Raw genomic sequence first — 25,445 nt, forward strand, 5'->3', positions numbered from 1 at the left:
AAATATTCTAACATTTAAAAAAATATATAACCCTCCCACACACACCCTTTATTGGCCAGTTCTTAATCAAATAAGACCCTCACATGCATGATTGCCTCATTTTGTTTTTTTTGCTATAAAATACAAGTTTGAATGTTCCTTCTCTATCTTGAATTGGAATTTAGATCACATTTTATTTCAGATGCAAAGTTTGTTAAGGTTTAAAAACGTACATCAGATGAGTAGCTCGCTGTTAGAAAACAATCAGTTCGTTTCACAATCTAGTCTCATAATGACATCCAGGAATTTTCTTGTATTTGACTGAACATTGCATGATCGTGCATTCAGATTTTATATGAAAGTTTCAAGTTGCAAAGTCTAGCTAAACAGGCAAATCTCTGATAAGCTCAATATGAATTCCAGGTAACATTCAGTACAACAGAAAGAGAGTTCTGCAATTCTATATATTTTCATTCAGCAAACTGTTTTTAAATCCTAAAGGAAAAGACTGATACATGACAGTCTGGCAGTGAACTCCATTGCTGCAGGCCCTTTCAAATTGCATTTTTTAACTGCTTATTTTGTCTCAAGGGTACAAAAATGTTTTTGACACGCACTAGTCATTCGAGTCTGGTCCTTTGGTGAATTTGTACACAGAAATGAATATGTGTAATTTTGGCAGATTCCCAGGTCATCTTGGGGAGCTTCTTTGCAATTTGAAATCAAGGAGAATTAAACTAGGTTAAATGGTCACTGGTAGAATCTGGAGGAAGTTGGTGGGAATTGGGTGGGGGGTTAGACCAAAATGGATTACATAAGATTTGTGTAAATGGTGGTTGGAGGTGAGCAAAGACTTTGAGAGCCAAAGGGCCTGTTTCCATGCTGTCTTTAACACCAGGAAAAGTTTCAGGGTGGGAATCTGTGATTAAATGGCCACCGGAATCAGATTAAATTTAACTATTTTGACACAATATTGACATTTGCACCTGTGCAAACTATGAAACCAAACCCAATTTTCACAAGCAAGCTTACACAAACAGCAATGTAACAACAACCAGTCAATCTATTTGGTTATGTTCATGGAGCTACAAATATTGCCCAAGTCATTGGGATATATCGTCTGCTTTCCTAAAAACTTTTTGACATCAACCAAGACAAATTAAATCCAATAATTCAGCTGAAGTTTGCAGTAGCTTCAGCTGAAGATTTCCAATATTGTATTTGACTTGTGCCTCTGGCGTAGAATTTGAACACACACTGCAATGATACCAGCATTTGAACTGCATAGAACACTTGTCATGGTTAAACCATGGCTCCAAATATATATTGGACTTGTTCTTCCTGACTTTAGTCAACTGAAGCTTCTTCAGGCATTGCATTGAATTTTTAATTTGATCCAGGAGCTTGCGAATTATCTACACCTTGTGTGAATAAACATGCTCCCAAGGAAGTTAAGCTGAAAAACCCAAGGGATAAAACTCACACCTGCATCTCACATTAAAAAGAAGGCAAACCTCATGGAGGAAAAGGACTTTCAATCAGGTAGGTGATGCAAATTGGTTTATCTAACTTAATATGACTAATTGAAGCAAAGGATGATTTGTGGATGGAAAACTCCGAAATTCTACTTCAAGCAATCCACAGTACATAAATTCATTAATATCTGAATTCAATATCAGTGTGTGGGAAGGAACTGCAGATGCTGGTTTACACCCAAGATAGTCCCAAATTGCTGGAATCACTCAGCAAGTCAGGCAGCATCTTTGGAAAAAAGGCACAGGTGACATTCCAGCACTTGGGCAGCATACAATCCAGCAATATAAATATTAATTTCTCTAATTTCAAGTAACCCTTGCATTCCCTCCCTCTCTCTGTCCCTCCCCCACCCTAGTCGTCATGCTTTGTTATCACCTCATCCACTTTTCCTGGGTCATCGTTGCCAGCTCAGATTTGTTCTGTACCTTTTCATACCTCTTGTTTTTCTCTCTCCCGTGAATCTCAGCCTGAAGAAGGGTCTCGACCTGAAGCGTCACCCTCTTCTTTTTTCAAAAGATGCTGCCTGACCCAGAGTTACTCCAGCATTTTGTGTCCATTATCAATCGGCATGTCAAATAGGTACAACTTCCACAAAACAACGTTTAAAACACAACCAAAGAAAGCAGAGTTGCTTGCGCGGATTCAGATCGAAGAGAAAACATTTTGATCCATAAGTACCTAGTTCTCCATCATCTTCATTCTTTGCCTTCTGTACCGTTCTTTCAAGCATATACATTTTCAAAACACATTTAAAATTGTTCATTGTAATCGTGATGTTCAGATCATTCAACATCCTGATCTAAAATAAGTTTAAATTGACCTAAAGTGAGTCTCCACTCCTCCACCTCTTGCTTGAACAAGTCCATTTCTTCTACAATTTTATTACTCTCTTCCTTGGCAATCTGCAACTTCAGCCTCATCTCCTATTGACAAGAAAAATAGAATAAAGTAAACATTTCAAATTCAGAATCCATTTCAAAACAAAGTCAATATAAATTATGCACAGCTGTGAATGTTTTTGAATTACGGCTGATTTCTAAAAGCGATTTAATTGTTGTTTCTTCAGTTTCCCAAATGAACAGCAGAGAACTCCTCAAAATCTCAGCAGTACCACAGTGCGATTGACAACATTGACAATAGGCAAACACTTAGCTTCCATTATAATTCTCCAGTGAGCCCTGATGATTGTCAACATCGGAAAACAATTGCTCAGCTGGAATCAAACACAGGATGTCAAAAATTACTCGTATGGTTACAATTATGACGATTCTCTGCTAATAGAAGGGAATATTGTTACTTTCTTCCACTATTATATGATGGCACAATGAAGGAACAAAGTAACTGTCCCTTTAATCCGTGTGCATGCCAAGTCACGTACTGGTGAAAGAAAAGTCAAGGATGCTCGCAGTTCACAGGTGTAAAATTATTTTGTAATTGGCCATTTAAGATCATTCCGAAATGAAATGTCAGCCCACTATTACACACTGGATATTAATCATTGGTTAATTAGACTACATCTCTCCCAAGTCCTAAAATGAGACCCTTCCAGTTTGCCCAACCCAAGCACTTAACACTGTTGTGCACCAAAGGCACCTCCTTTTCAATACAATTTAAGACATTAGTGCAGTTCAATTTTATCATTGCTGTAATAAATCTTGAAGCGCTGAGATCAAATTATAGGGCCTATCCCACTTAGGCGATTTTAAGGCAACTGCCGGTGACTAGGCTATCGCCGACAGTTCGCCTGGGTGTCGTGGGCATGTTTTTGAGGAGTCTTCCAAGAATCATAGTGGATCTCAGCACGTCGCTGAGAAATCAACTGGAGTGAAATTTCTCGGCGACAGTTGGCTTGTCGCCAGGTATCGTTGTTTATTGCGGGCGCTGTCTAATGCTGTCCCCAGGTTTGCTGGGTTCTCTTAGATGCATTTAGAAGCACATAATATTAAAATAAGTAAAGTCATTTCAAGATACCATAAAATACTTGTGTTTAACCAATTTATTTACCGTCAGGACATTTGACAGGTAGATTGAGGCGACAGTTTGAGGGTCAGGTAAGTGGGGGAATTTTTGCGATGTTTATGGCCATCAGCCATTACATTTAAAGTAGGCTCCCAACCCAGATATGCAACCCAGAAACCAGACATGCATCTCCCGTACATTTTCAAAGAATGCCCACACACTATTCACAAAAATCCATTTAACCACTTTTAAAATTAAATTTCTTAATACTGCTATTAGTAAACTGGAAGTCAATCCAGTTTATGCCTTGTTACCGTGAAGCTTGGTTTTCAAGTAACCCGGGCAAGATGTTATATTTCAAAACTCTCAAGCACTTACCGACTTGTCAGTGATTCCTGCGAAAATTAGGACGCCGGAGAAGCATTGACAGTGTGGGAATTTCACGATGTTTCCGAAGACGGTGTAATCTCGACCTGACTCGGCATTGTCGTGGTCATTGTCAATAGACAATAGGTGCAGGAGTAGGCCATTCAGCCCTTCGAGCCAGCACCGCCATTCAATGCGATCATGGCTGATCACTCTCAATCAGTACCCCGTTCCTGCCTTCTCCCCATACCCCCTCACTCTGCTATCCTTAAGAGCTCTATCCAGCTCTCTCTTGAAAGCATCCAACGAACTGGCCTCCACTGCCTTCTGAGGCAGAGAATTCCACACCTTCACCACTCTCTGACTGAAAAAGTTCTTCCTCATCTCCGTTCTAAATGGCCTACCCCTTATTCTTAAACTGTGGCCCCTTGTTCTGGACTCCCTCAACATTGGGAACATGTTTCCTGCCTCTAATGTGTCCAATCCCCTAATTATCTTATATGTTTCAATAAGATCCCCCCTCATCCTTCTAAATTCCAGTGTATACAAGCCTAATTGCTCCAGCCTTTCAACATACGACAGTCCCGCCATTCCGGGAATTAACCTAGTGAACCTACGCTGCACGCCCTCAATAGCAAGAATATCCTTCCTCAAATTTGGAGACCAAAACTGCACACAGTACACCAGGTGCGGTCTCACCAGAGCCCGGTACAACTGTAGAAGGACCTCTTTGCTCCTATACTCAACTCCTCTTGTTATGAAGGCCAACATTCCATTGGCTTTCTTTACTGCCTGCTCTACCTGCATGCTTCCTTTCAGTGACTGATGCACTAGGACACCCAGATCTCGTTGAACATCCCCTCTTCCTAACTTGACACCATTCAGATAATAATCTGCCTTTCTATTCTTACTTCCAAAGTGAATAACCTCACACTTATCTACATTAAACTGCATCTGCCATGTATCCGCCCACTCACACAACCTGTCCTCGTCACCCTGCAGCCTTATTGCATCTTCCTCACAATTCACACTACCCCCCAGCTTAGTATCATCTGCAAATTTGCTAATGGTACTTTTAATCCCTTCATCTAAGTCATTAATGTATATCGTAAATAGCTGGGGTCCCAGCACCGAACCTTGCGGTACCCCACTGGTCACTGCCTGCCATTCCGAAAGGGACCCATTTATCCCCACTCTTTGCTTTCTGTCTGTCAACCAATTTTCTATCCATGTCAGTACCCTACCCCCAATACCATGTGCTCTAATTTTGCCCACTAATCTCCTATGTGGGACCTTGTCAAAGGCTTTCTGAAAGCCAAGGTACACCACATCCACTGACTCTCCCCTGTCAATTTTCCTAGTTACATCCTCAAAAAATTCCAGTAGATTTGAAAAGCATGATTTCCCCTTCGTAAATCCATGCTGACTCGGAATGATCCTGTTACTGCTATCCAAATGCTCAGCAATTTCGTCTTTTATAATTGACTCCAGCATCTTCCCCACCACTGATGTCAGACTAACTGGTCTATAATTACCCGTTTTCTCTCTCCCTCCTTTCTTAAAAAGTGGGATAACATTTGCTATCCTCCAATCCACAGGAACTGATCCTGAATCTATAGAACATTGAAAAATGATCTCCAATGCTTCCACTATTTCTAGAGCCACCTCCTTTAAGTATCCTGGGATGCAGACCATCAGGCCCTGGGGATTTATCAGCCTTCAGTCCCATCAGTCTACCCAAAGCCATTTCCTGCCTAATGTGGATTTCCTTCAGTTCCTCCATCACCCTAGGTTCTCCGGCCCCTAGAACATTTGGGAGATTGTGTGCATCTTCCTCAGTGAAGACAGATCCAAAGTAACGGTTTAACTCGTCTGCCATTTCTTTGCTCCCCATAATAAATTCCCCTGCTTCTGTCTTCAAGGGACCCACATTTGCCTTGACTATTTTTTTCCTCTTCACGTACCTAAAAAAACTTTTTCTATCCTCCTTTATATTATTGGCTAGTTTACCCTCATACCTCATCTTTTCTCCCCGTATTGCCTTTTTAGTTAACTTTTGTTGCTCTTTAAAAGAGTCCCAATCCTCTGTCTTCCCACTCTTCTTTGCTATGTTATACTTCCTCTCCTTAATATTTATGCTGTCCTTGACATCCCTTGTCAGCCACAGGTGTCTCTTACTCCCCTTAGAGTCCTTCCGCCTCTTTGGGATAAATTGATCCTGCAACCTCTGCATTATTCCCAGGAATACCTGCCATTGCTGTTCTACCGTCTTCCCTGATAGGGCCTCCTTCCAGTCAATTTTGGCCAGCTCCTGCCTCATGCCTCTGTAATCCCCTTTGCTATACTGTAATACTGACACTTCCGATTTTCCCTTCTGCCTTTCCATTTGCAGAGTAAAACTTATCATGTCGTGATCACTGCCTCCTAATGGCTCTTTTACCTCTAGTCCCCTTATCAGATCAGGATCGTCGGGTAAAAGAAAATTTCGGCGATCTGCTATGACTTTGACAGTCGCCGGCAGTCGCCTAAAAAATCGCCTAAGTGGGACAGGCCCTTAAGTTCTCTGTTAAGTGAAAATTCAGGTCAATACTCTGTAGCATAGCTTTAAAAGCTAAACTTGTTAAAACAATTTTGGCACACTCCTTCGGAATTCACTCCTCAAACAACTTTGCGAGTAACTAGAATAACACGAGCATGATTTGGTGTTTTCGGGACTTTGACAGATTGCAGCACATTTTGGGACTTGGGAAAGATATGGTCTAATTAACCAATGATTAATATCCAGTGGACGTGTAATAGTGGGCTGACATTTTCATTTTGGTGTTTTCGGGACTTTGACCGATTGCATCCGTGGCGATTTGAAGAGGAGTGCAACAAATATTACCAGGGAAGCGAGAAGCCAAATTATTGGGATTTCAGAATAGTAGACTTTCAGTTTTTTACCAGATATACACTCCATTGTAGCCTATAATTCTCTGAATCTTTCAGACTTGGTAAAACTTTCAAATTCACACAGAGGATGGTGGGTACAGAACAAACTGCCAGAGAAGCTAGTTGAGGCAAGCACTGCAACGACATTTAAAAGACAAAGGGTTAGACGGATACGAGACAAACGTGGGCAGATAAAACTAGTGTAGATGGGGTGTCTGTGACAGCATAGACAAGTTGGACCGAAGGGCGCGTTTCTCCGCTTATGCCTCCATGAACTGATTCATCAGTACAGATTTCCCCACAATTCACAAAATGCTGATGTCTCTGGATTTTTGTGTAATATACATCAGATTTTCAGCACAGTTAAACTTTGTGAAGTAATATATAAAGGATAACATTCAACTTTACTGTAGAGATATCATAGGATTCTTACCTGGAACATCTCCCTCTTCTCCATTAAGTTACTTCCCCATTTTTCTAATTCCGTTTGGAGATTCTCCACAAGTGCCTGAATCCAACAGATTACAGAGTTTTTAAGATCAAACAGTACAAGCAGTTCGCCCCTTCGAATATTGGTGTTTAGCTGTACATAAACCTCTTGAAAAAAGTAATATCTATACATGGCTTGGGTAAATATATCCTTCCATTCAAGGACAACCATGATCCCCTCTTTAGTAAACACTAGAACAGGGTGGGGCCCAAAGCTCTCCTGCATTGGTCTAGCACCCTCCCCTCCCCAACCCCCCCATTCCCCGACTCACCCACTCCATGTCCCCTCATCCCCCCTTATCCCCCCCCCTCCCCCCACCCCATCCCCCCTCAACCCGGGCATCAGTCAGACCCCCCACATCCTCCACCCCTGCAAGAGATTAATATATATTAATAGATATACAATATAACATTATATATTCTTACATTATAATATTTTAAGTATTATTATAATAATACCATTAGTATTTTTATTATTACCCTGGAGGGGTGTGTGTGTGTGTGTGTATGTCCGCTGGGGGTTGTAGTGCGGTCATGGTCCGGGGCGCTAGGGCCAGGTGAGAGCGTGGACTACACCTCCCGGCAGGCAGCTCCTCACACACCGCTCCCCCCCAGTTGGCCGCCACTCCCATCACTTGGGTGGGTCCCGCCCCCCTCCGAGCTCACAACTGCACATTGGGTCCAAACCTCTCCTGATTGCCATTACCGCCCCGCAGTTCCTCTCTTCCCCCCTCCCCCCTCACCCACATCATCCCCCCTTTAAAACTCCCCCATGGCCGGGGGCAGGCGAGGGGGGAGAGGGAGCCACTCACCCTCCCCGGGCGGGAAGCAGCAGGAGAGCTCTCCTAACCCCGATTGGCCGCCAGTCTTGTTAATCGGGCGGGTCCCTCCCCCCTCCGAGCTCCCAACTGTGCACGCGCCATTGTGACGTCGATAATGGAGGCAGGTGCGGCTGACGGCCAGGGTAAATGGAGAGGTGATTTTTAAAAAACTTCATTTAAAAAGTGATTTTTAAAGTTTAAAAAATGAAAACATGTTAAAATATAACAAATATTTGAACCCCGGGACAACGGTGAGTAAGGTGGGCCTAAAATTGTTGTGCTATCGTGTATCTTTTTGGCTGTATTTCAAAAACAAATATATCCACAAACCTACTAACAAACACACCCACAAATATACAAGATGAGATTATTAGTAATATATAATATATATATAGATGCTTTCCCCTCTCCTGGCAATAAATGGATATCCTCTGTGTCCTGTACCTCTGCTCGTGCTACCCACCTCCCCAGCACCAGCACAAGACAGATGGAGTTCCCCTTGGTCTTTGCCATTCATGTCATCACTCTCCACATCCAACACATAATCCTCCGATATTTCCAGCACCTTGAACATAATCCCACTACTATTCACATCTTACCATCTCCACCCATATCCACCTTCCGCAAAGACCGCTCCCTCTGCAACACCTTGGTTCACTCCCACCCAAACCACCCCCTCTCCGGGTACTTTACCTTGCAACACATGTCCCGATACCTCCTCCCTTGCCTCCATCCTTCCAAGTGAGACAGAGGTGCACCACCGCCAACCTCGGAAACAACATCCAGTGTTCTTGATGTGGCCTCCTGTACATCAACAGGACCAAGTGCAGACTTGGCGACCGTTTTGCTGGGCATTTGCTCTCGGTCCGCTGAGGCCCGAAGAAACTCCCGATGCCAACAATTTTTTACTCCCCTTCCCATACTGACCTTTCTTGTCAGAGGGAGGCCAAATACAAACTGAATGAACAGCACCTCATATTGCGCTTGGGTAGCTTCGAACCCAATAGTTGAACGTTGAATTATACAACTTTAGGTAACCTCTGCAAAACACCCCCCTATAAATCCCCCCCCCCCCACTCCCTGAGCCCTGGCTAACCTTGCACTTATCTCTCCCCTACATTCCTTCCGCAAGCGGTACAATTCGCATCTCATCAATCCTCTATCTTCACAATTTGCAACTGAAGTTTAGAGATACAGATCGGAAACAGGGCCTTCGGTCCACGGAGACTGCACCAATCAGTACTCCCCGTATACCAGCAAGGTCCTATACACTAGGGACAACGTTGTAATTTTACTGGACCCAATTAACCTACAAACCTGTACATCTTTGGAATGTGGAAGGAAACTGAAGCACCTGGGGAAAACCTATGTGGGTATGGAGAGAACGTACAAACTGCAGACTGACAGCACCCATGGTCAGGATTTAACTCGGGTCTCTGGCGCTGTAAGACAGCAACTCTTTCGCTGCTCTACTGTGGCGCCCCAACCTTCTAATCCCTTTGCCTCACATTTGCGTGTATTCCTCTCTGGCCTTTGTCCAACTATCTGCCTATCAAATACCACCCCGTACCCTCATCCCCCACTTTGCCTGTGTTCACCTGTGACTTGCCATGGTTTGTCATGCCCCGCCACTCTTCTAGCTTTCATTCCCTCCACTCCTCCATTCAGTCTGAAAGGGTCCCAACCCGAATTGTCACCCATTTGTGTTCTTCAGGGATAATGTCAGAGTTATTCCAACATTTTGTGTTATTTCCCTTGTAACAGGATGTTTTTTTCCTTTGTAAAATGATGTTTCTACCAAGCATCTGTCCCAATTCTTGGCAGTTCCTGGCCTATGACCACTCAAATGATGGGATTGAGAACCAAGTCAAGGGATCCAGAGCACACAGAAGCCCTTCATAAATGGCAGAAAGATAGCATCACCTCACACACTACCCCCCCCCCCCGGCATCACCTGCCCCATCATTGAATGTCTGTAATTCCCACACTGCTCCTGATCACCTCAAGCAGGATGTAAGCAACTCATCCTCAGATCCAATGTATTGCCCAATAATCACTACACAATTCTAAAAAAGATGCTCACTGGATGTACATCACTTCATCCCAAAATCATTGAAAAGGATGGATCCCACGGAGAATCAGACATAACTCCCGTTTGTGAACAGCGATCAGACTAATAATGTTTTAGGTGGAGATGCAGGTCTTCATCCTTTGACTGATTCTCCCCCCTTACAGGTTCTTGAGTATTTCCAACATGTTCTTTTTTATTGTAGATACAAATAGGCCTCTCTTATTGGCGAGTCATTGGTTTATTGACTAAAAATCTGAAAGGCACATTAAAACATCCCCTAGTCTCTATGCCAGATTTATCCCTGATTAGGGACACATCAGTGAACTGACTCGTGGGACAGCTGACAAATAGAATTTAACCAAAAGCTGTACGCCATACTTGAATATGAACATTAATATTGCCAAAAACATTCATGTATTTTGTTCTGACCCGAACCGTTTAAACCACAACATCCACAAGTCTTAAATTTACTGCCATCTCAAACGTTCAAAGTATTTGACAACCTATCCACCAGCCTAAACCTTTGCTCCTATCACAGCATACCATGGCTGCAGTGTGCTCCATTTACAAATGGCCCAGGCTTTGCCAACAGCATGTCTCAAACCTGTGACTTCTATCACATCAGCGGATGGAAACCCCTTCCCAGATGTTGCTTTCTAATTCCGCACTATTTTGACTTGGAAATATAATTGCTGTTCCCTCACTGCCATTGGGTCTAAATCTTGAACTACCTATCAAATGGTACAGGGATAGCACCTGTGCAGCTTACGTTAATGGACCATCATCACTAGGTTCTCAGTGACAATTATGGATGAGTGAAAAATTCAGACACACACCTTGTAAATTAATCTAAATTAATTCTTCTACTCTGCTGATCACCAAAAAAAAGACCTAATTATGCAACCTCATGCCGAGAATACTTTTTATTTTTTCGCTGCACACCAACTGAACACAAAATGTCTCTTACCATCGTGTCCCTTCGACTTGCCCTTGTTTGCTCTTGGTCTTCAATCATTTTATCAGCTGAAACTGCGAGAGTGCGCAAGTTGAAATAGGATGTATGGTACACAGAATACAATTTACAATTTTTAATTTTCAGGTTCTTGTTAAAGAAGTTGACCACGCTCATGAAGAGTTCAGGAGAAAGAAATATTGGAAAGAACAAGTCATCCTGAAGAGGAATGAGACAATCAATTGAATGCGTAGTTGAAGAGATTTCACTCAGTGTTTTGTCTGAATGTGACACCAGAGAAGGTAAAATGCTACAGTGCGGCAGTCAGCATTATATAAATCCACTATGAGCACATTTGGAAAAAGGAGGCAAAACTTGATATTTCTCTCTATGCTCATTTATCAAGGAAAATATCAAGAGTTCAAATGAATTAGCAACCCACCCCCAAAGAACATTTTATATTGAATGAGGCAAGTAGACCTAACCAGATATTACGGTCTTAATTTTAACACTGTATTTGATCCGGAACAAGGTAATCTGAGACACAAAACTAAGATAATATAATATAAGATAATATAATATAATAAATAAGCTAATATAATAAATAAGATAAGATAAGATAATAAGATAATAAATGCTTGCAAAATCTGAAATTTAAGAATGAAATCAGAACGCTTTCTTACACATCATCCAGGAAAGCTTAACTGGTCTATATGTACTGACCCTGTAAAATTGTGGTTATGTGGGATTACAACATATGAAGATGTTTTTACAGTAGTTGCATTTTACCCCAGCTGAAACAGCAAACAGTTTTTCTATGCACTTATTTCAAAGTTAATTATATCTTGATGGGTGGCAGAGCTTCACTGCTCCGGGGATCCACATTTGATTCCAGTGGATTGGATTCCACCTTGGATACTCGGGTATTGCCTATGAGAAATTGGTAAACATTTCCTGAAACACATTTGGCCTCCTCCAGGGTGCACACGTTTTCTTTCATTGCCAAAGATAGGTTGAAAGCTTATATGGTGATGTAAATTGCCCTTTGGTATAGATGAGCAAATGATTCAAACTAAAATAAAGCAATTGATGTGTACAAAAGAGAAAATAAATGAGAGATATTAGTAGGGGGAAAACAAGATTCGTACATTTTTTTCTGTTGGAAGACAGCACTAGCCTAATGGCTTCCTACTGTATAAGTAAACCTAGAATACAATTGTAATAGCAATTGCATATCTGGCAAGTCTTACCAGGGTCAATCATGTTATTCTCCAGTAACACTGTACAATCCTGTAACCTCTTGCTCAATGCTTCATTTCCAGATTGCAAATTCTTGTTCTTAATCATGTAATCACTTAATTCATCCTGTTAATAATAAATGAAAAAAAGTCAAATAGTATTCGTACTGTCAGGGACAGAAGATAGTTATTAATGGAGATAATAGTCTGATCAATGAAAGTTTTAATTATTAAAAATTAACTATTTGAAACAGAACTATTTGCCACAGTACCGTCACAAAGAATGCTCACAAATATCTTCCATTATGTTCTTGAACAGTCAATTTCCTAATTTATCCCATTTGAAACCAGAGGTTTCTGTTGCTCAGGCTATGATCAGTCACAAAAGATATCCCATTTCTGTGTGCTGGCATACTGTATAACCACATGGTATGCCAGCTGCTCAGAAAAGGACAGGAAGGCCCTTCAGAGGGTCATCACAACGGCCCAGAAGATCATCGGCTGCTCACTGCCCTCCCTGGAGCACCTGTTCAGCCTACGCTGCCTCAGTAGAGCAGGCAAAATAATAAAAGATCCATCCCACCCCGGCCACCGTCTGTTTGTTCATCTGCCCTCTGGTCGACGTTTCAGGTCGATCAAATCCCGAACAAACAGACTTAAGAACAGTTTTTACCCCAGGGCCATACGAGAACTGAACACGACCTTCTGCACTAGGCAACTGTAAAAAATCTTTGTACTTAATATAATTGTATTTATTTGTTTTTGCATTTATTGCATATATGTTTGTACGCACCGTCAGGATTGGCTATTTTTTAATTTCGTTGTACTCGTTGCAATGACAATAAATGAATATTATTATTATTATTATTATTATTAAGTATACCGTCCTCCTTGTCTCAACCTTGGTCCTAACGTCATTCACCATTTTTGGTGCTTGTCAAAAACTAATCTTGTCGTTTACTTCACAGGCACATCTCACCTCCCCCACCTCTGACCAATTCAGCCTCATTTCGACTCCGTCTCCGAGTCAACTCATAACCTTGCAATCACACAACAATTTATTTTCCGCACCTGCAGCTAGAATCTTCATCAACACCACTTTTTCCTTTCTAACTGGGCTATTCCCACACTCATCTGAAGGGGAGATCTTGCCTGACAAATCTGTTAGAATACTTTGGCGAAGTAAATAACAGGATAGACAAAGGAGAGTCAGTGGAAGTTTACTTTGATTTTTCAAAAGGCCTTGTATAAGGTGCCGCATGCGAGACCATAAGGTGCCAAATAAGATGAGAGACCATGGTATTATGGGGAAGATACTAGTACGGATAGATGGTCGGCTGAATGGCAGAAAGTAAAGTGTGAATAAAGGGATTGTTTTTTGAAAACACGACACAGAAAGACAAAGCTTTTTTAATATCTCTAGAACTTTGACAGTTTCAAAAAGCAATCTAACCCAAAACACCATCAATTCAATAACCAGTGGAAAATAAAAATTCACACCTTCAAAATGTTTCAAGATTGAAGCAGGAGTAAACATTGCAAACTGGCAGGCAATCTCACCTTGGATACTTTCAGTTCCTGCTTTAATTGCTGCTGGGCAACTTCCAATAACTGCTTTTGGTCCCTTAATTCTGCTTCGACCACTTTCAGGGCCATATACCTGAAGAAAAGCAACACAGCATTTTTTTCGTGAGGAGTTCAATGAGGAAGCAAGACCAAAGATTTATATTCAAATTGCAATGATCATGATTCATGATGTTGATAGTTATATACAAATTAATTTGTTTAATAATGCCCACTTCCTTATCTTCCTCTTTCAGCTACTTTTTATGAAACAATTAGGAAATCGTACTTAAAGGTCCAAGCCATTTGTGCAAAACAAAATCTGAGACAGTAATAGAAAAAGTGATGTATATCTACAGTTCGAACACCTAGTTAATTGAGTCAGTCATACAGTACTGAAACCGGCACCTTGGGTCAACATGACCATGTCGACCAAGATGTCTATCTGAGCTAGTCCAATCAATACACATGGCAACAATAATAATAATAATAATCTTTAATCCATTTCTCTCCATTTACCTGCCCAAATACCTTTTAAACAGTAATTGTACCCATCTGAGGGAAGAAAAGTCCACGAGCGATAGAAAAAAAGTTGGAATAAAGGGATTTGATTTTATTTCTAATCCAGAGTATGGACAGTTGCAGGAAATTCTCAGACCAAAAAGCACTTCCAAAAGTCATACATACAAAACTAAACCCTCCAATTCTATAACTTTTACATATATATCACGGTAAAATCCAGCAAATGGAACATGCTGTTCAAAGTAATCCACAGTCAAAAACTTACTTCTCCATGTCGGCACGAGTCATCCTTGATAACGGGGGAATTTTCTTTCTAAAAAAAAGACAGGCACTTAAAGAAACCTCCACAGCTCACATCACCAATGTGATTTTTTTTAATGCGTTCCTGCCAGTCCATCTGAGCTGAAGAGTTGGCTACAATGACTTTCACAACATGGATTCTTCAGCAAGCACAATTAGACCTCAGGTAGCAGATCCCAAGGTCCAACATCGAATTCTCCAATTTTAGTAACTACCAACCCCCCTACCTCCTTCTTCTTCTATTCTCTGCCTTTCTCCCCCCCCCCCCCCCCCCCCGTGTCCCATCTAGACTCTCACCTTTTTTCTCCATCCCTTCTCTTTCCACCTATATTCCTTCCTCTAGCGTCATAATTTGCAACTCTTTTTAGTTAGTTAACTCACAAATTAGGAATGAATTAATCCTTCTGCTTCACTCATTCTGTCTTTTCCTCTGTGGCCTTTGCCCAACCATCTGCCTACCAAAACTCCCCCCATCTGCATCCACCTATTACTTGCCAGGCTACATCCTGCCTCTCCTTACGTCAAGCTTTCCTTCCTCCCCCTCCGCCATCCCAATCAGTTTGAAGGAGGATCGTGACCTGAAACGCCACCTATGTTATTATGTTATGCCAGTGATGGACAATAGGCAATAGGTGCAGGAGGCCATTCGGCCCTTCGAGCCAGCACCGCCGTTCACTGTGATCATGGCTGATCATGCACAATCAGTACCCCGATCCTGCCTTCTCCCCATATCCCTTGACTCTGCTAACATTAAGAGCTCTATCCAACTCTCCCTTGAAAGCATCCAGAGAATTGGCCTCCACTGCCTTCTAGACAATAGACAATAGGTGCAGGAGTAGGCCATTCAGCCCTTCGAGCCAGCACTGCCATTCAATGCGATCATGGCTGATCACTCTCAATCAGTACCCCGTTCCTGCCTTCTCCCCATACCCACTCACTCCGCTATCCTTAAGAGCTCTATCCAGCTCTCTCTTGAAAGCATCCAACGAACTGGCCTCCACTGCCTTCTGAGGCAGAGAATTCCACACCTTCACCACTCTCTGACTGAAAAAGTTCTTCCTCATCTCCGTTCTAAATAGCCTACCCCTTATTCTTAAACTGTGGCCCCTTGTTCTGGACTCCCCCAACATTGGGAACATGTTTCCTGCCTCTAATGTGTCCAATCCCCTAATTATCTTATATGTTTCAATAAGATCCCCCCTCATCCTTCTAAATTCCAGTGTATACAAGCCCAATCGCTCCAGCCTTTCAACATACGACAGTCCCGCCATTCCGGGAATTAACCTAGTGAACCTACGCTGCACGCCCTCCATAGCAAGAATATCCTTCCTCAAATTTGGAGACCAAAACTGCACACAGTACTCCAGGTGCGGTCTCACCAGGGCCCGGTACAACTGTAGAAGGACCTCTTTGCTCCTATACTCAACTCCTCTTGTTACGAAGGCCAACATTCCATTGGCTTTCTTCACTGCCTGCTGTACCTGCATGCTTCCTTTCATTGACTGATGCACTAGGACACCCAGATCTCGTTGAACTCCCCCTCCTCCTAACTTGACACCATTCAGATAATAATCTGCCTTTCTATTCTTACTTCCAAAGTGAATAACCTCACACTTATCTACATGAAACTGCATCTGCCATGTATCCGCCCACTCACACAACCTGTCCAAGTCACCCTGCAGCCTTATTGCATCTTCCTCACAATTCACACTACCCCCCAGCTTAGTATCATCTGCAAATTTGCTAATGGTACTTTTAATCCCTTCGTCTAAGTCATTAATGTATATCGTAAATAGCTGGGGTCCCAGCACCGAACCTTGCGGTACCCCACTGGTCACTGCCTGCCATTCCGAAAGGGACCCATTTATCCCCACTCTTTGCTTTCTGTCTGTCAACCAATTTTCTATCCATGTCAGTACCCTACCCCCAATACCATGTGCCCTAATTTTGCCCACTAATCTCCTATGTGGGACCTTGTCGAAGGCTTTCTGAAAGTCGAGGTACACCACATCCACTGACTCTCCTCTGTCAATTTTCCTAGTTACATCCTCAAAAAATTCCAGTAGATTTGTCAAGCATGATTTCCCCTTCGTAAATCCATGCTGACTCGGAATGATCTGAGGCAGAGAATGCCACAGCTTCACAACTCTGAGTGAAAATGTTTTTCCTCGTCTCCGTTCTAAATGGCCTACCCCTTATTCTTAAACTGTGGCCCCTGGTTTGGGACTCCCCCAACATCGGGAACATGTTTCCTGCCTCTAGCATGTCCAATCCCTTAATAATCTTATATGTTTCAATAAAATCCCCTCTCATCCTTCTAAATTCCAGAGTATACAAGCCCAGTCGCCCCAGTCTTTCAACATACGACAGTCCCGCCATTCCAGGAATTAACCTCATGAACCTACACTGCACTCCCTCAATAGCAAGAATGTCCTTCCTCAAGTTTGGAGACCAAAACTGCACACAATCCTCCAGGTGTGGTTTCACTAGGGCCCTGTACAACTGCAGAAGGACCTCTTTGCTCCTATACTCAACTCCTCTTGTTAAGAAGGCCAACATTCCATTGGCTTTCTTCATTGTCTGCTGTACCTGCATGCTTCCTTTCAGTGACTGATGAACTACAACACCCAGATCTCTTTGTACTTCCCCTTTTCCTAACTTGACACCTAACTTGTTACCTGACCTGCTGTGTTACTGACAATCCAACACTTTGTGTCTTTTATTTTAATGCATGATGTTTTCTGCTACATAGACCTTCGCTGGCATAAAGCTGCAGCTTGAGAGGAGGTTGCACCTGACTTCTAGCCTTATCCCGAGACCTTCGTCACAGTGCACAAGAGTCAGGGACAAACTTAAAGCACACGGTATTGTGGGTTCAGTATTGATGTGAATAGAGAACTGGCTGGCAGACAGGAAGCAAAGAGTAGGAATAAACGGGTCCTTTTCAGAATGGCAGGCAGTGACTCGTGGGGTACCGCAAGGCTCAGTGCTGGGACCCCAGCTATTTACAATATATATTAATGATTTGGACGAGGGAATTGAATGCAACATCTCCAAGTTTGCGGATGACATGAAGCTGGGGGGCAGTGTTAGCTGTGAGGAGGATGCTAAGAGGCTGCAACGTGACTTGGATAGGTTAGGTGAGTGGGCAAATGCATGGCAGATGCAGTATAATGTGGATAAATGTGAGGTTATCCACTTTGGTGGCAAGAACAGGAAAGCAGACTATTATCTGAATGGTGGCCGATTAGGAAAAGGGGAGATGCAACGAGACCTGGGTGTCGTGGTACACCAGTCATTGAAAGTAGGCATGCAGGTGCAGCAGGCAGTGAAGAAAGCAAATGGTATGTTGGCATTCATAGCGAGGGGATTTGAGTATAGGAGCAGGGAGGTTCTGCTGCAGTTGTACAGGGCATTGGTGAGACCACACCTGGAATATTGCGTACAGTTTTGGTCTCATAATCTGAGGAAAGACATTCTTGCCATAGAGGGAGTACAGAGAAGGTTCACCAAATTGATTTCTGGGATGGCAGGACTTTCATTTGAAGAAAGACTGGATAGACTCGGCTTGTACTCGCTGGAATTTAGAAGATTGAGGGGGGATCCTATAGAAACTTACAAAATTCTTAAGGTTTGGACAGGCTAGATGCAGGAAGATTGTTCCCGATGTTGGGGAAGTCCAGAACAAGGAGTCACAGTTTAAGGATAAGGGGGAAATCTTTTAGGACCGAGATGAGAAAGTTATTTTTCACACAGAGTGGTGAATCTGTGGAATTCTCTGCCACAGAGGGTAGTTGAGGCCAGTTCATTCGCTATATTTAAGAGGGAGTTAGATGTGGCCCTTGTGTCTAAAGGGATCAGGGGGTATGGAGAGAAGGCAGGTACAGGATACTGAGTTGGATGATCAGCCATGATCATATTGAACGGCGGTGCAGACTCGAAGGGCCAAATGGCCTACTCCTGCACCTATTTTCTATGTTTCTAAACAGTTCTCTCTATGGAAATGCCAAATGAAAAGTACCATTTACTCCAGCTAATTATTAATTGCACTAAGTATGATTTATTTCAATCTCAAGTTCAAAAATGGCACAACATTTTGACGTCTTTCAAGTGATCAAAACTTGATGAAACCATAACTATACTGTATTAAGCAGTATAGCCAAAGTGAAAAGGCAATATTGGATTTATATAAATTCACGTCAGCATAAATTTTAGCAAGCATCCATCCACTTTGCCCCAAAGTTATATCCTAGCAGAATTGTTTCACCCAATAATCTTCATGTTTTTCCTTTTTGGACATAATTAGCAAATAGCGAGTTAACTTTGGACAGGTTTTTAAAAAAACTATAGATTTAAAAAAATCTATAGTTGAAAGTACATACATGGATGGTTCGTGTATTCAGACTTGCAATTCTCGTTGCTGACTCAAATGACAGGGTAATCCTTACCTTTTATTTAATGCCACATTCCGCTGTTTAGACGTTGCCTCGAAAGTGACTGCACTTGAGATTTTACGTGAAAAGTTGAAGTTTTTAGGTAAATTTTTCTCCAATTCTGCCAGAATTGGAGTCACATGGCAACGTTTTGCCGAAGGCTGTAAATGATCACTTTCTAGGATAGAGATATGGCAAGGCGAAATATGTTATTATTAATAAATATGCAGCAAGCTATCGAGTTCACCTGACAAAACAAATTAAAATGTTGTCCAATACACAAACTGTACCCAAATCATATTAAAATCACGTGCTCACCTACTCCACATGCCAACCATCACGACCCCCCCCCCCCCCCCCCACGTCAGTGTCATACAGCACGAAAACTGGTCTTTCGGCCCAACTTGCTTATACCAACCAAGATGCTCCCTCTCGGTGTCAAATCTAGCTGCGTTTGTCCACATCCCTCTAAACCTTTATTATCCATGTACATGTCCAAATATCTTTTAAAATGTTGTTACAGTACCTGCCTCAACTGCCTCCTCTGGCAGCTCATTTCATTCACCCTCCACTCTATGTGAAAAAGATGCCCCTCAATTCCTATTAAATCTTTGCCCTGTAATATTAAACCTATGTCCTCAGTTTCTTGATTCACCTCTTCTGGATAAAAGACACGGTGCTTTCACATTATCTAGTCCCCTCATGATTTTATACACCTCTATAAGATTACCCCTCATCCCCCTACACTCCAAGGAATAAAGTCCTTGCCTGCTCAGCCTCTCCCTATAGCTCAGGCCTTCAGCCCTGGCAATGCCCTCAAAAATCTTCTCTGCACTCTTTCCAGGTTACCATCCTTCCTAAAGCAGGGTGACCAAAACTGAACACAATATTCAAAATGTGGCCTCACTAACATATTGTACACCTGTAACATAGCACTTAACGTCAATAGTCAATATCGTGACTGATGAAGGCCAAAGTAGTGAAAACCTTCTTGACCATCCTATGAACCTGTGATGGAACTTTCAGGAAACTATATGCGTGCACTCCTAGATCCCTCTACCACTTCCCAGGGCCCTGCAATTCACTGTGAAGGTCCCGCCCTGGTTTGACTTCCCAAAATGTAACACCTTGCACATACCTGCATTAAGCACGATGAACCATTCCTCAGCCACTGGGCCAGCTGATCAAGAGCCTACTGTCATTTTTGGAAACCATCGTCGCTATCAATGATACCACCCACTTTAGTGTCATCTGCAAACTCACTAATCATGCCATGTACATTCTCATTCCAAATCGTTGATATAAACCACAAACAGCAATGGGGCCCAGGACGGACCCCCGAGGCACACCACTTGTCACAGGTTTCTAGTCTGATAAACAACCTTCCACATTCACCCTTGGCTTCCTTCCACAAAACCAATTCTCTATCCAGTCGGCTGACTCTCCGGATCCCATGCGATCTAATCTTCCAGAGCAGCCTATCCTGCGGAATGTTGTCAAATGCCTTGCTTAAGTCCAGGTAGACAACATCTATGGCTTTGACTCAACTCTTTTGGTTAATTTTTCACAAAAAAAACCAGATTTGTAAGATACCATCGCTCAAGTACAAAACCATGATGTCTATCCCAAATCAGCCCCGTCTATCTAAATATATACCCCTCAGATAAGTAGATAAGCTTAAGTGGTCACTGGTCTATGGATCAGAAAAAAAACATTAGAGGATTTGGGCTACAACTGGGAAGGTGGGAGGGAAGGAATTGTTTCCATCTTAGGTTAATGATCTGCATTAGGACAGAGTGGAGAGTGAAGAGAGCCAGTAGAAAAAGGAGAGGCCATTACATGATTGGTGGACTGAAGAAAGGTGAGATGGCGGCAAACAGAAACAACCAGGGAACAACTGGAGTTGGGAATTTTACACAGGCCAATGATGGATGGAAGGAGATGTGAAAAACAAAAGGGCAGATGGAATAAGGCAGAGGCACAAGAGGGTGAAAGTGGAGATAGCTGATGGAGGGTGGTGCTAGGAATTAGGGAAACTATGAGGGGAGAGATGAAAGGGAGATAGAATTAAGGGTGAGGGGAACCAGTGATATATATGTGTGGGCAGGAGGTGGACAGAACCAAGGGGGGGGGGGGGGGGATGAAGGGAGCAAAAATGGAAGAACCAGGGGTGGATCAGAAGAAGAGATAGAAAATAAATTGGCAATTGCAGATAGGGCAGAAATATGTATTGTCTAGGTAGATGTTGTTGTTTTTCAGTCATACCTTCTGTAATTATGCTTCTAATTGAAGAAACCATATAAATGCAAGACACCATATATAGTGATTCGAAAATATGTACTTCAGAACAATTTGTTAAGTGTCGTTTACAAAATGCAGTGTAATAATATTCGGTGAACTTTGGTAACTTGGTTGGTGCCACAAATGTGGCGAAACCTGTGTGCTGCCTCGGTGAGATTATGCCTCAGTAATGATTTTACTGGGTTGTATGCAAATCAAAGCATTTCACTGTACATAGGTACATGTGACAATAAAGTATCATTGAGATAGAAGTGCCACAGATGAGAGGAATTCCTCAAGACAGAAAGGATTGAAGTTAACCGATTCCTGGATGGAACTGGACTTTACATACCAAAAAGTGTATGGGTGCATCAAACCATGTTATATTTGAATTTATCTTATGAATTCTACACTTGCAATCAGTTTACCTGTTTTCAGCCCCCTGGCAGTTGAAACCACCGATGGAGCGATGGCAGCATGTGTGTGTTTTGGTTGGTAAACAGGTAATTTAGATCTCCTCATTTTTCCAAGTTGAATTGGCAATTGCAGATATTCTGCTGTGAATTTGCCTGCAAAATCAGACGTATTGCACGTCTTTAGCAACGCCTAGTTGACACTGGGAGCATAAAAAAACATTTTATTGCAAACAAATAATATGCTTATTTTACAATGAATGATATTAAATACATGGAATACTTCAGCATAGGAACAAGCCCTTTGGCCACAACGTCTATGCCAACCAGGACACCATTTTGAATGGCACATCTGCCTGAATGTGTCCATCCCTCTCCATTCCCTGCCTTTTTAAATGCTTGTCTAAATGCTCCTTAAACATTGCACTCATAAATTAAATTTGAAACACTGCAGATGCTGCAAATCTGAAGTAAAAACAAAAAATGCCAGAAACATTCAGCAGGTTAAGCAACATCAGGAGAAAGGCAAACAATTAACTTTGCAGATCGAAGTCCCTTCACCAGTCCCATTCTGGCAGAGGATCTGCAACATTAATTTTGTTCTCTTTCTGCAAATGTTTCCTAACCTACTGAGTTTCCAGCATTTTCTGTTTTAAATATCACAATTAAATCATAAGTTCTCTTGCAACTGACACGTTTATGTACAGTAAACCCTCCTAAAAATGAACCATGAGGCTGGGTCCAATATTGCCAATTATCCACTATAACCAAGTATGGTATTATCATTGTATGTAGTTGAAACAAAGAACTGCAGATGACGTCGGTACTGCAGTTATTACACAAACGGACACAAAGTGCTGGAAGAACTCAGCATGTCAGACAGCATCGCTGGAGAACATGGATAGGTGACTTTGGGAGCCTTCTTCAGATGATTCAGTCTGCTGAGTTACCCCTGCACTTTGTGCTGTTTCACCTTAGAACTAGGTGTCGGTGCTGGTGGACCAAACCAGTGAGCCTTTCTTTATCAGATGCTGCATGATTAGGTTGAGGCAGCTGTCACCGACTGGACACATACGGTCACAATGGTGCTCCCTCTCTTCTCACCAGCTGCTGCTTCTTCCTGTCGGTTGCCACTTTGTCCGCTCCCTGCTTCCAAGGTGGAGTACGTGGGTGACTCCAGGGGAGGAAGAGGCGGTGGAGGCAGAGTGTACAGAGCAACCGGAGAAGGATAAGGTGGTGAAGGGGGAGGAGGCAGAGTGAACAAAACAATGGGGAAAGGAGGAATTAGCAGTGGGGGTGGGTTGGGGGGAAGAGGAGAGTCTGAATGGACAATGCAATGGTCAACAGAAAGGAGCAACAGTTGGTGAGAGGGGAGGGCGCCCCAGTGACCGAACGCATACTGTCAATGGCAGCGGCCTGCAGAAAGTGTTGTCCCCAAGGGCTACAACGTGAGCCACAACAGCCGCTGCCTCAAATGGACCTTGCGGTGGTTGAAGATGGGTTCGCTGCTGCACCTTGCTAGCCAGGGGGTGGCATTGGAAAAGCTGGATAGGCAGTGATTCGGGTTGGTGTCAGCAGGTGCGTCCGCAAAAACGAAATCCATTATAAAAGGGTCCGTTAAAACGAGGGTTTGATGTATTTATAAACATCCCACATGGACAATGCTATACAACGCCAATAGTTTGCTGGAGGAACTCAACCAGTCAAGCAATATCGAGCGGAGGTATGATAGTGAAGAAATTGTCAACATTTCAGTTCGAAATCCTGATTCAGGATTGACTCAAAATGTCATCGATTCCTTTCCCCATCACAGATACAGAGTTCCTCCAACATACTGTTTGTTGCTCCAGATTCCCGCATCTACAGTCTTGTGCCTCTACTATAAAACGACATACAGAAGGAAGAGGATAGACAGGAGTGCAGACAAAAATATAAATTCAATTCAACCAGAGGGTCAGTGCTGCACTGATTTTCTTTTTCACGCTGAAATTAAGCACACCTTCTGTGCCATCTCAATTTAGATCTGCGGACATTTTCTCAATGGTTTAGTCGAATATTGGAAAGATAATAACTCCATCAAAAACACAAACGTTTACACCCGTTGAAAACACTTTTGTGTGCCCTTTCAAAAGTACTCTGGAAAACATTGTCTTTGCCAAAATATGATTAAATATTCTGAATTCGTGAGAGCGCAGTTTTATGATAAGAATACGTCATCATTCGGGGTAAAGCAGGCAGCTTAGGTGGCAAACCAACTTGCCTTCTTATCCACAAGCCCGTTAACGCCCCTACCCAGGGACCAATTCCCCCCCCCCCGCCCCCATCCCACCAACAGCCGTGCGGCGAAAACCCTCTCGACTATATATGGACCAAACCTTCCACCCATGTTAACGACCCCCCTTGGGGAGTAGCCCCTCACACCCCGCTGTCGCCATCACCGCCGCCGCCGCCGCTCCAGCGCCAGCCATCACTTGCCTTCAAAACCCCTTCTGGAAACTGCCGCCTTACGATTCAAGCACAGACCCGCCCTCCTCGCCGCGACCTCACTTCCCCTTCGAGCTCTGCAATTAACCCTCCTTCGAAAATCCTTACCCGATCCGAGATATTTTCCCCTTTTAAATTATGGGGGGGGGGGGGAGGGGAATTGTCACAATTTTTAATTTAAAAAAAAATAAAAGCAAGGGGCTGGAAAAATCCAGTTTGACAGATCTGGCCAAGCAAACGGCGAGAACCTCGGTCAGCGCAGGCGCAGGCAACCGGCTGCCGGCATTCCCCCCGACCACGCATGTGTAGGATGCCGGCGATACCCCGAATGCGCATGTGTGAGTAGAACTACTACTCCGAATGTGCAGGATGCCGGCATTACCCCGAATGCCTGGTGAGTGAGTCTCAGCCCGCATGCGCGACCAACGGCGGTTGAATTTAAATTCTGTCCGTGAAGAAACGCGGGCCCCTGGTGAGCGGTGCCGCCGCTGCTCCTCCTGCTGTTGTTGTTGTTGTTTCTGTTGTTGGACGTCCAGCGTTCAGGTAATGAAAGCAACGGTGTTCAATGCAACGGCTGTGCGGATTAGTCGGGGTCGGTGCGGTGTGGGTCGCGGGCGACACTGTCACTGCCGCGTTTATCTTAAAAACAATTTACGAAATGTTGGGCTTAGGCCTTGTGAGGTGGTCTTTCTTGAGAAGGGTCTCGACCCGAGATGTCGCCCATTCCTTCTCTCCTGAGATGCTGCCTGTCCCGCTGAGTTACTCCAACATTTTGTGACTATGTTCGGTGTAACCCAGCCCCTGCAGTTCCTTCCTACACGGATTGTCCATTTTCTGTTTATGAGACTGGTGTGATTAGTGTAAGAAAATAACTGCAGATGCTGGTACAAATCGAAGGTATTTATTCACAAAATGCTGGAGTAACTCAGCAGGTCAGGCAGCATCTCGGGAGAGAAGGAATGGGTGACGTTTCGGGTCGAGACCCTTCTTCAGACTGGTATGATTCGTGTGATGTTTCAGTGTTGTATATTGAGGGGGCTCCAGCTGTTCTGGTTGATTACTGGTTCTGGTTGATTACTGCTTCGCAGCCCATGTCAATGATTTGGAT

General features: G+C 43.1%; 2 protein-coding genes across 2 annotated transcripts in view; one reads left to right on the forward strand and one right to left on the reverse strand.

Moving 5' to 3' along the window:
• Nucleotides 1-1,797: 1,797 nt before the first annotated feature.
• Nucleotides 1,798-24,307, reverse strand: knstrn (kinetochore localized astrin (SPAG5) binding protein). Its single transcript, XM_078407071.1, has 9 exons — nt 24,229-24,307; nt 21,869-22,056; nt 19,176-19,338; nt 14,693-14,740; nt 13,903-14,002; nt 12,355-12,469; nt 11,120-11,181; nt 7,205-7,279; nt 1,798-2,438 (listed from the first exon to the last, which is right to left on the reverse strand). Exons 2-9 carry the CDS (start codon nt 21,960-21,962, stop codon nt 2,298-2,300), a joined length of 798 nt encoding a protein of 265 aa, XP_078263197.1. The 5' UTR covers nt 21,963-22,056; nt 24,229-24,307; the 3' UTR covers nt 1,798-2,297.
• Nucleotides 24,308-24,759: 452 nt separating this feature from the next.
• knl1 (kinetochore scaffold 1) overlaps nt 24,760-25,445 on the forward strand; it is a 53,790-nt gene continuing 53,104 nt past the window's right edge. The window contains exon 1 of the mRNA XM_078406173.1: nt 24,760-24,880. The gene's annotated coding sequence lies outside the window, so the exon portion shown is untranslated. The remainder of the gene's footprint in view (nt 24,881-25,445) is intronic.

Source organism: Rhinoraja longicauda, chromosome 10 (assembly GCF_053455715.1).
Source record: "Rhinoraja longicauda isolate Sanriku21f chromosome 10, sRhiLon1.1, whole genome shotgun sequence".
Lineage (NCBI taxonomy): Eukaryota > Metazoa > Chordata > Chondrichthyes > Rajiformes > Arhynchobatidae > Rhinoraja > Rhinoraja longicauda.

Bases quoted from the DNA above. Each gene is read 5' to 3' on its own strand.
- knstrn (XM_078407071.1), bottom strand. From the start codon at position 21,962: ATGAGGAGATCTAAATTACCTGTTTACCAACCAAAACACACACATGCT. The intron at 14,003-14,692 runs GTAAGTTTTTGA...GCTTTTCTTCAG, and splicing joins ACTCGTGCCGACATGGAGAA to GTATATGGCCCTGAAAGTGG. The intron at 7,280-11,119 runs GTAAGAGACATT...TGTTGGATTCAG, and splicing joins CAAGTCGAAGGGACACGATG to GCACTTGTGGAGAATCTCCA.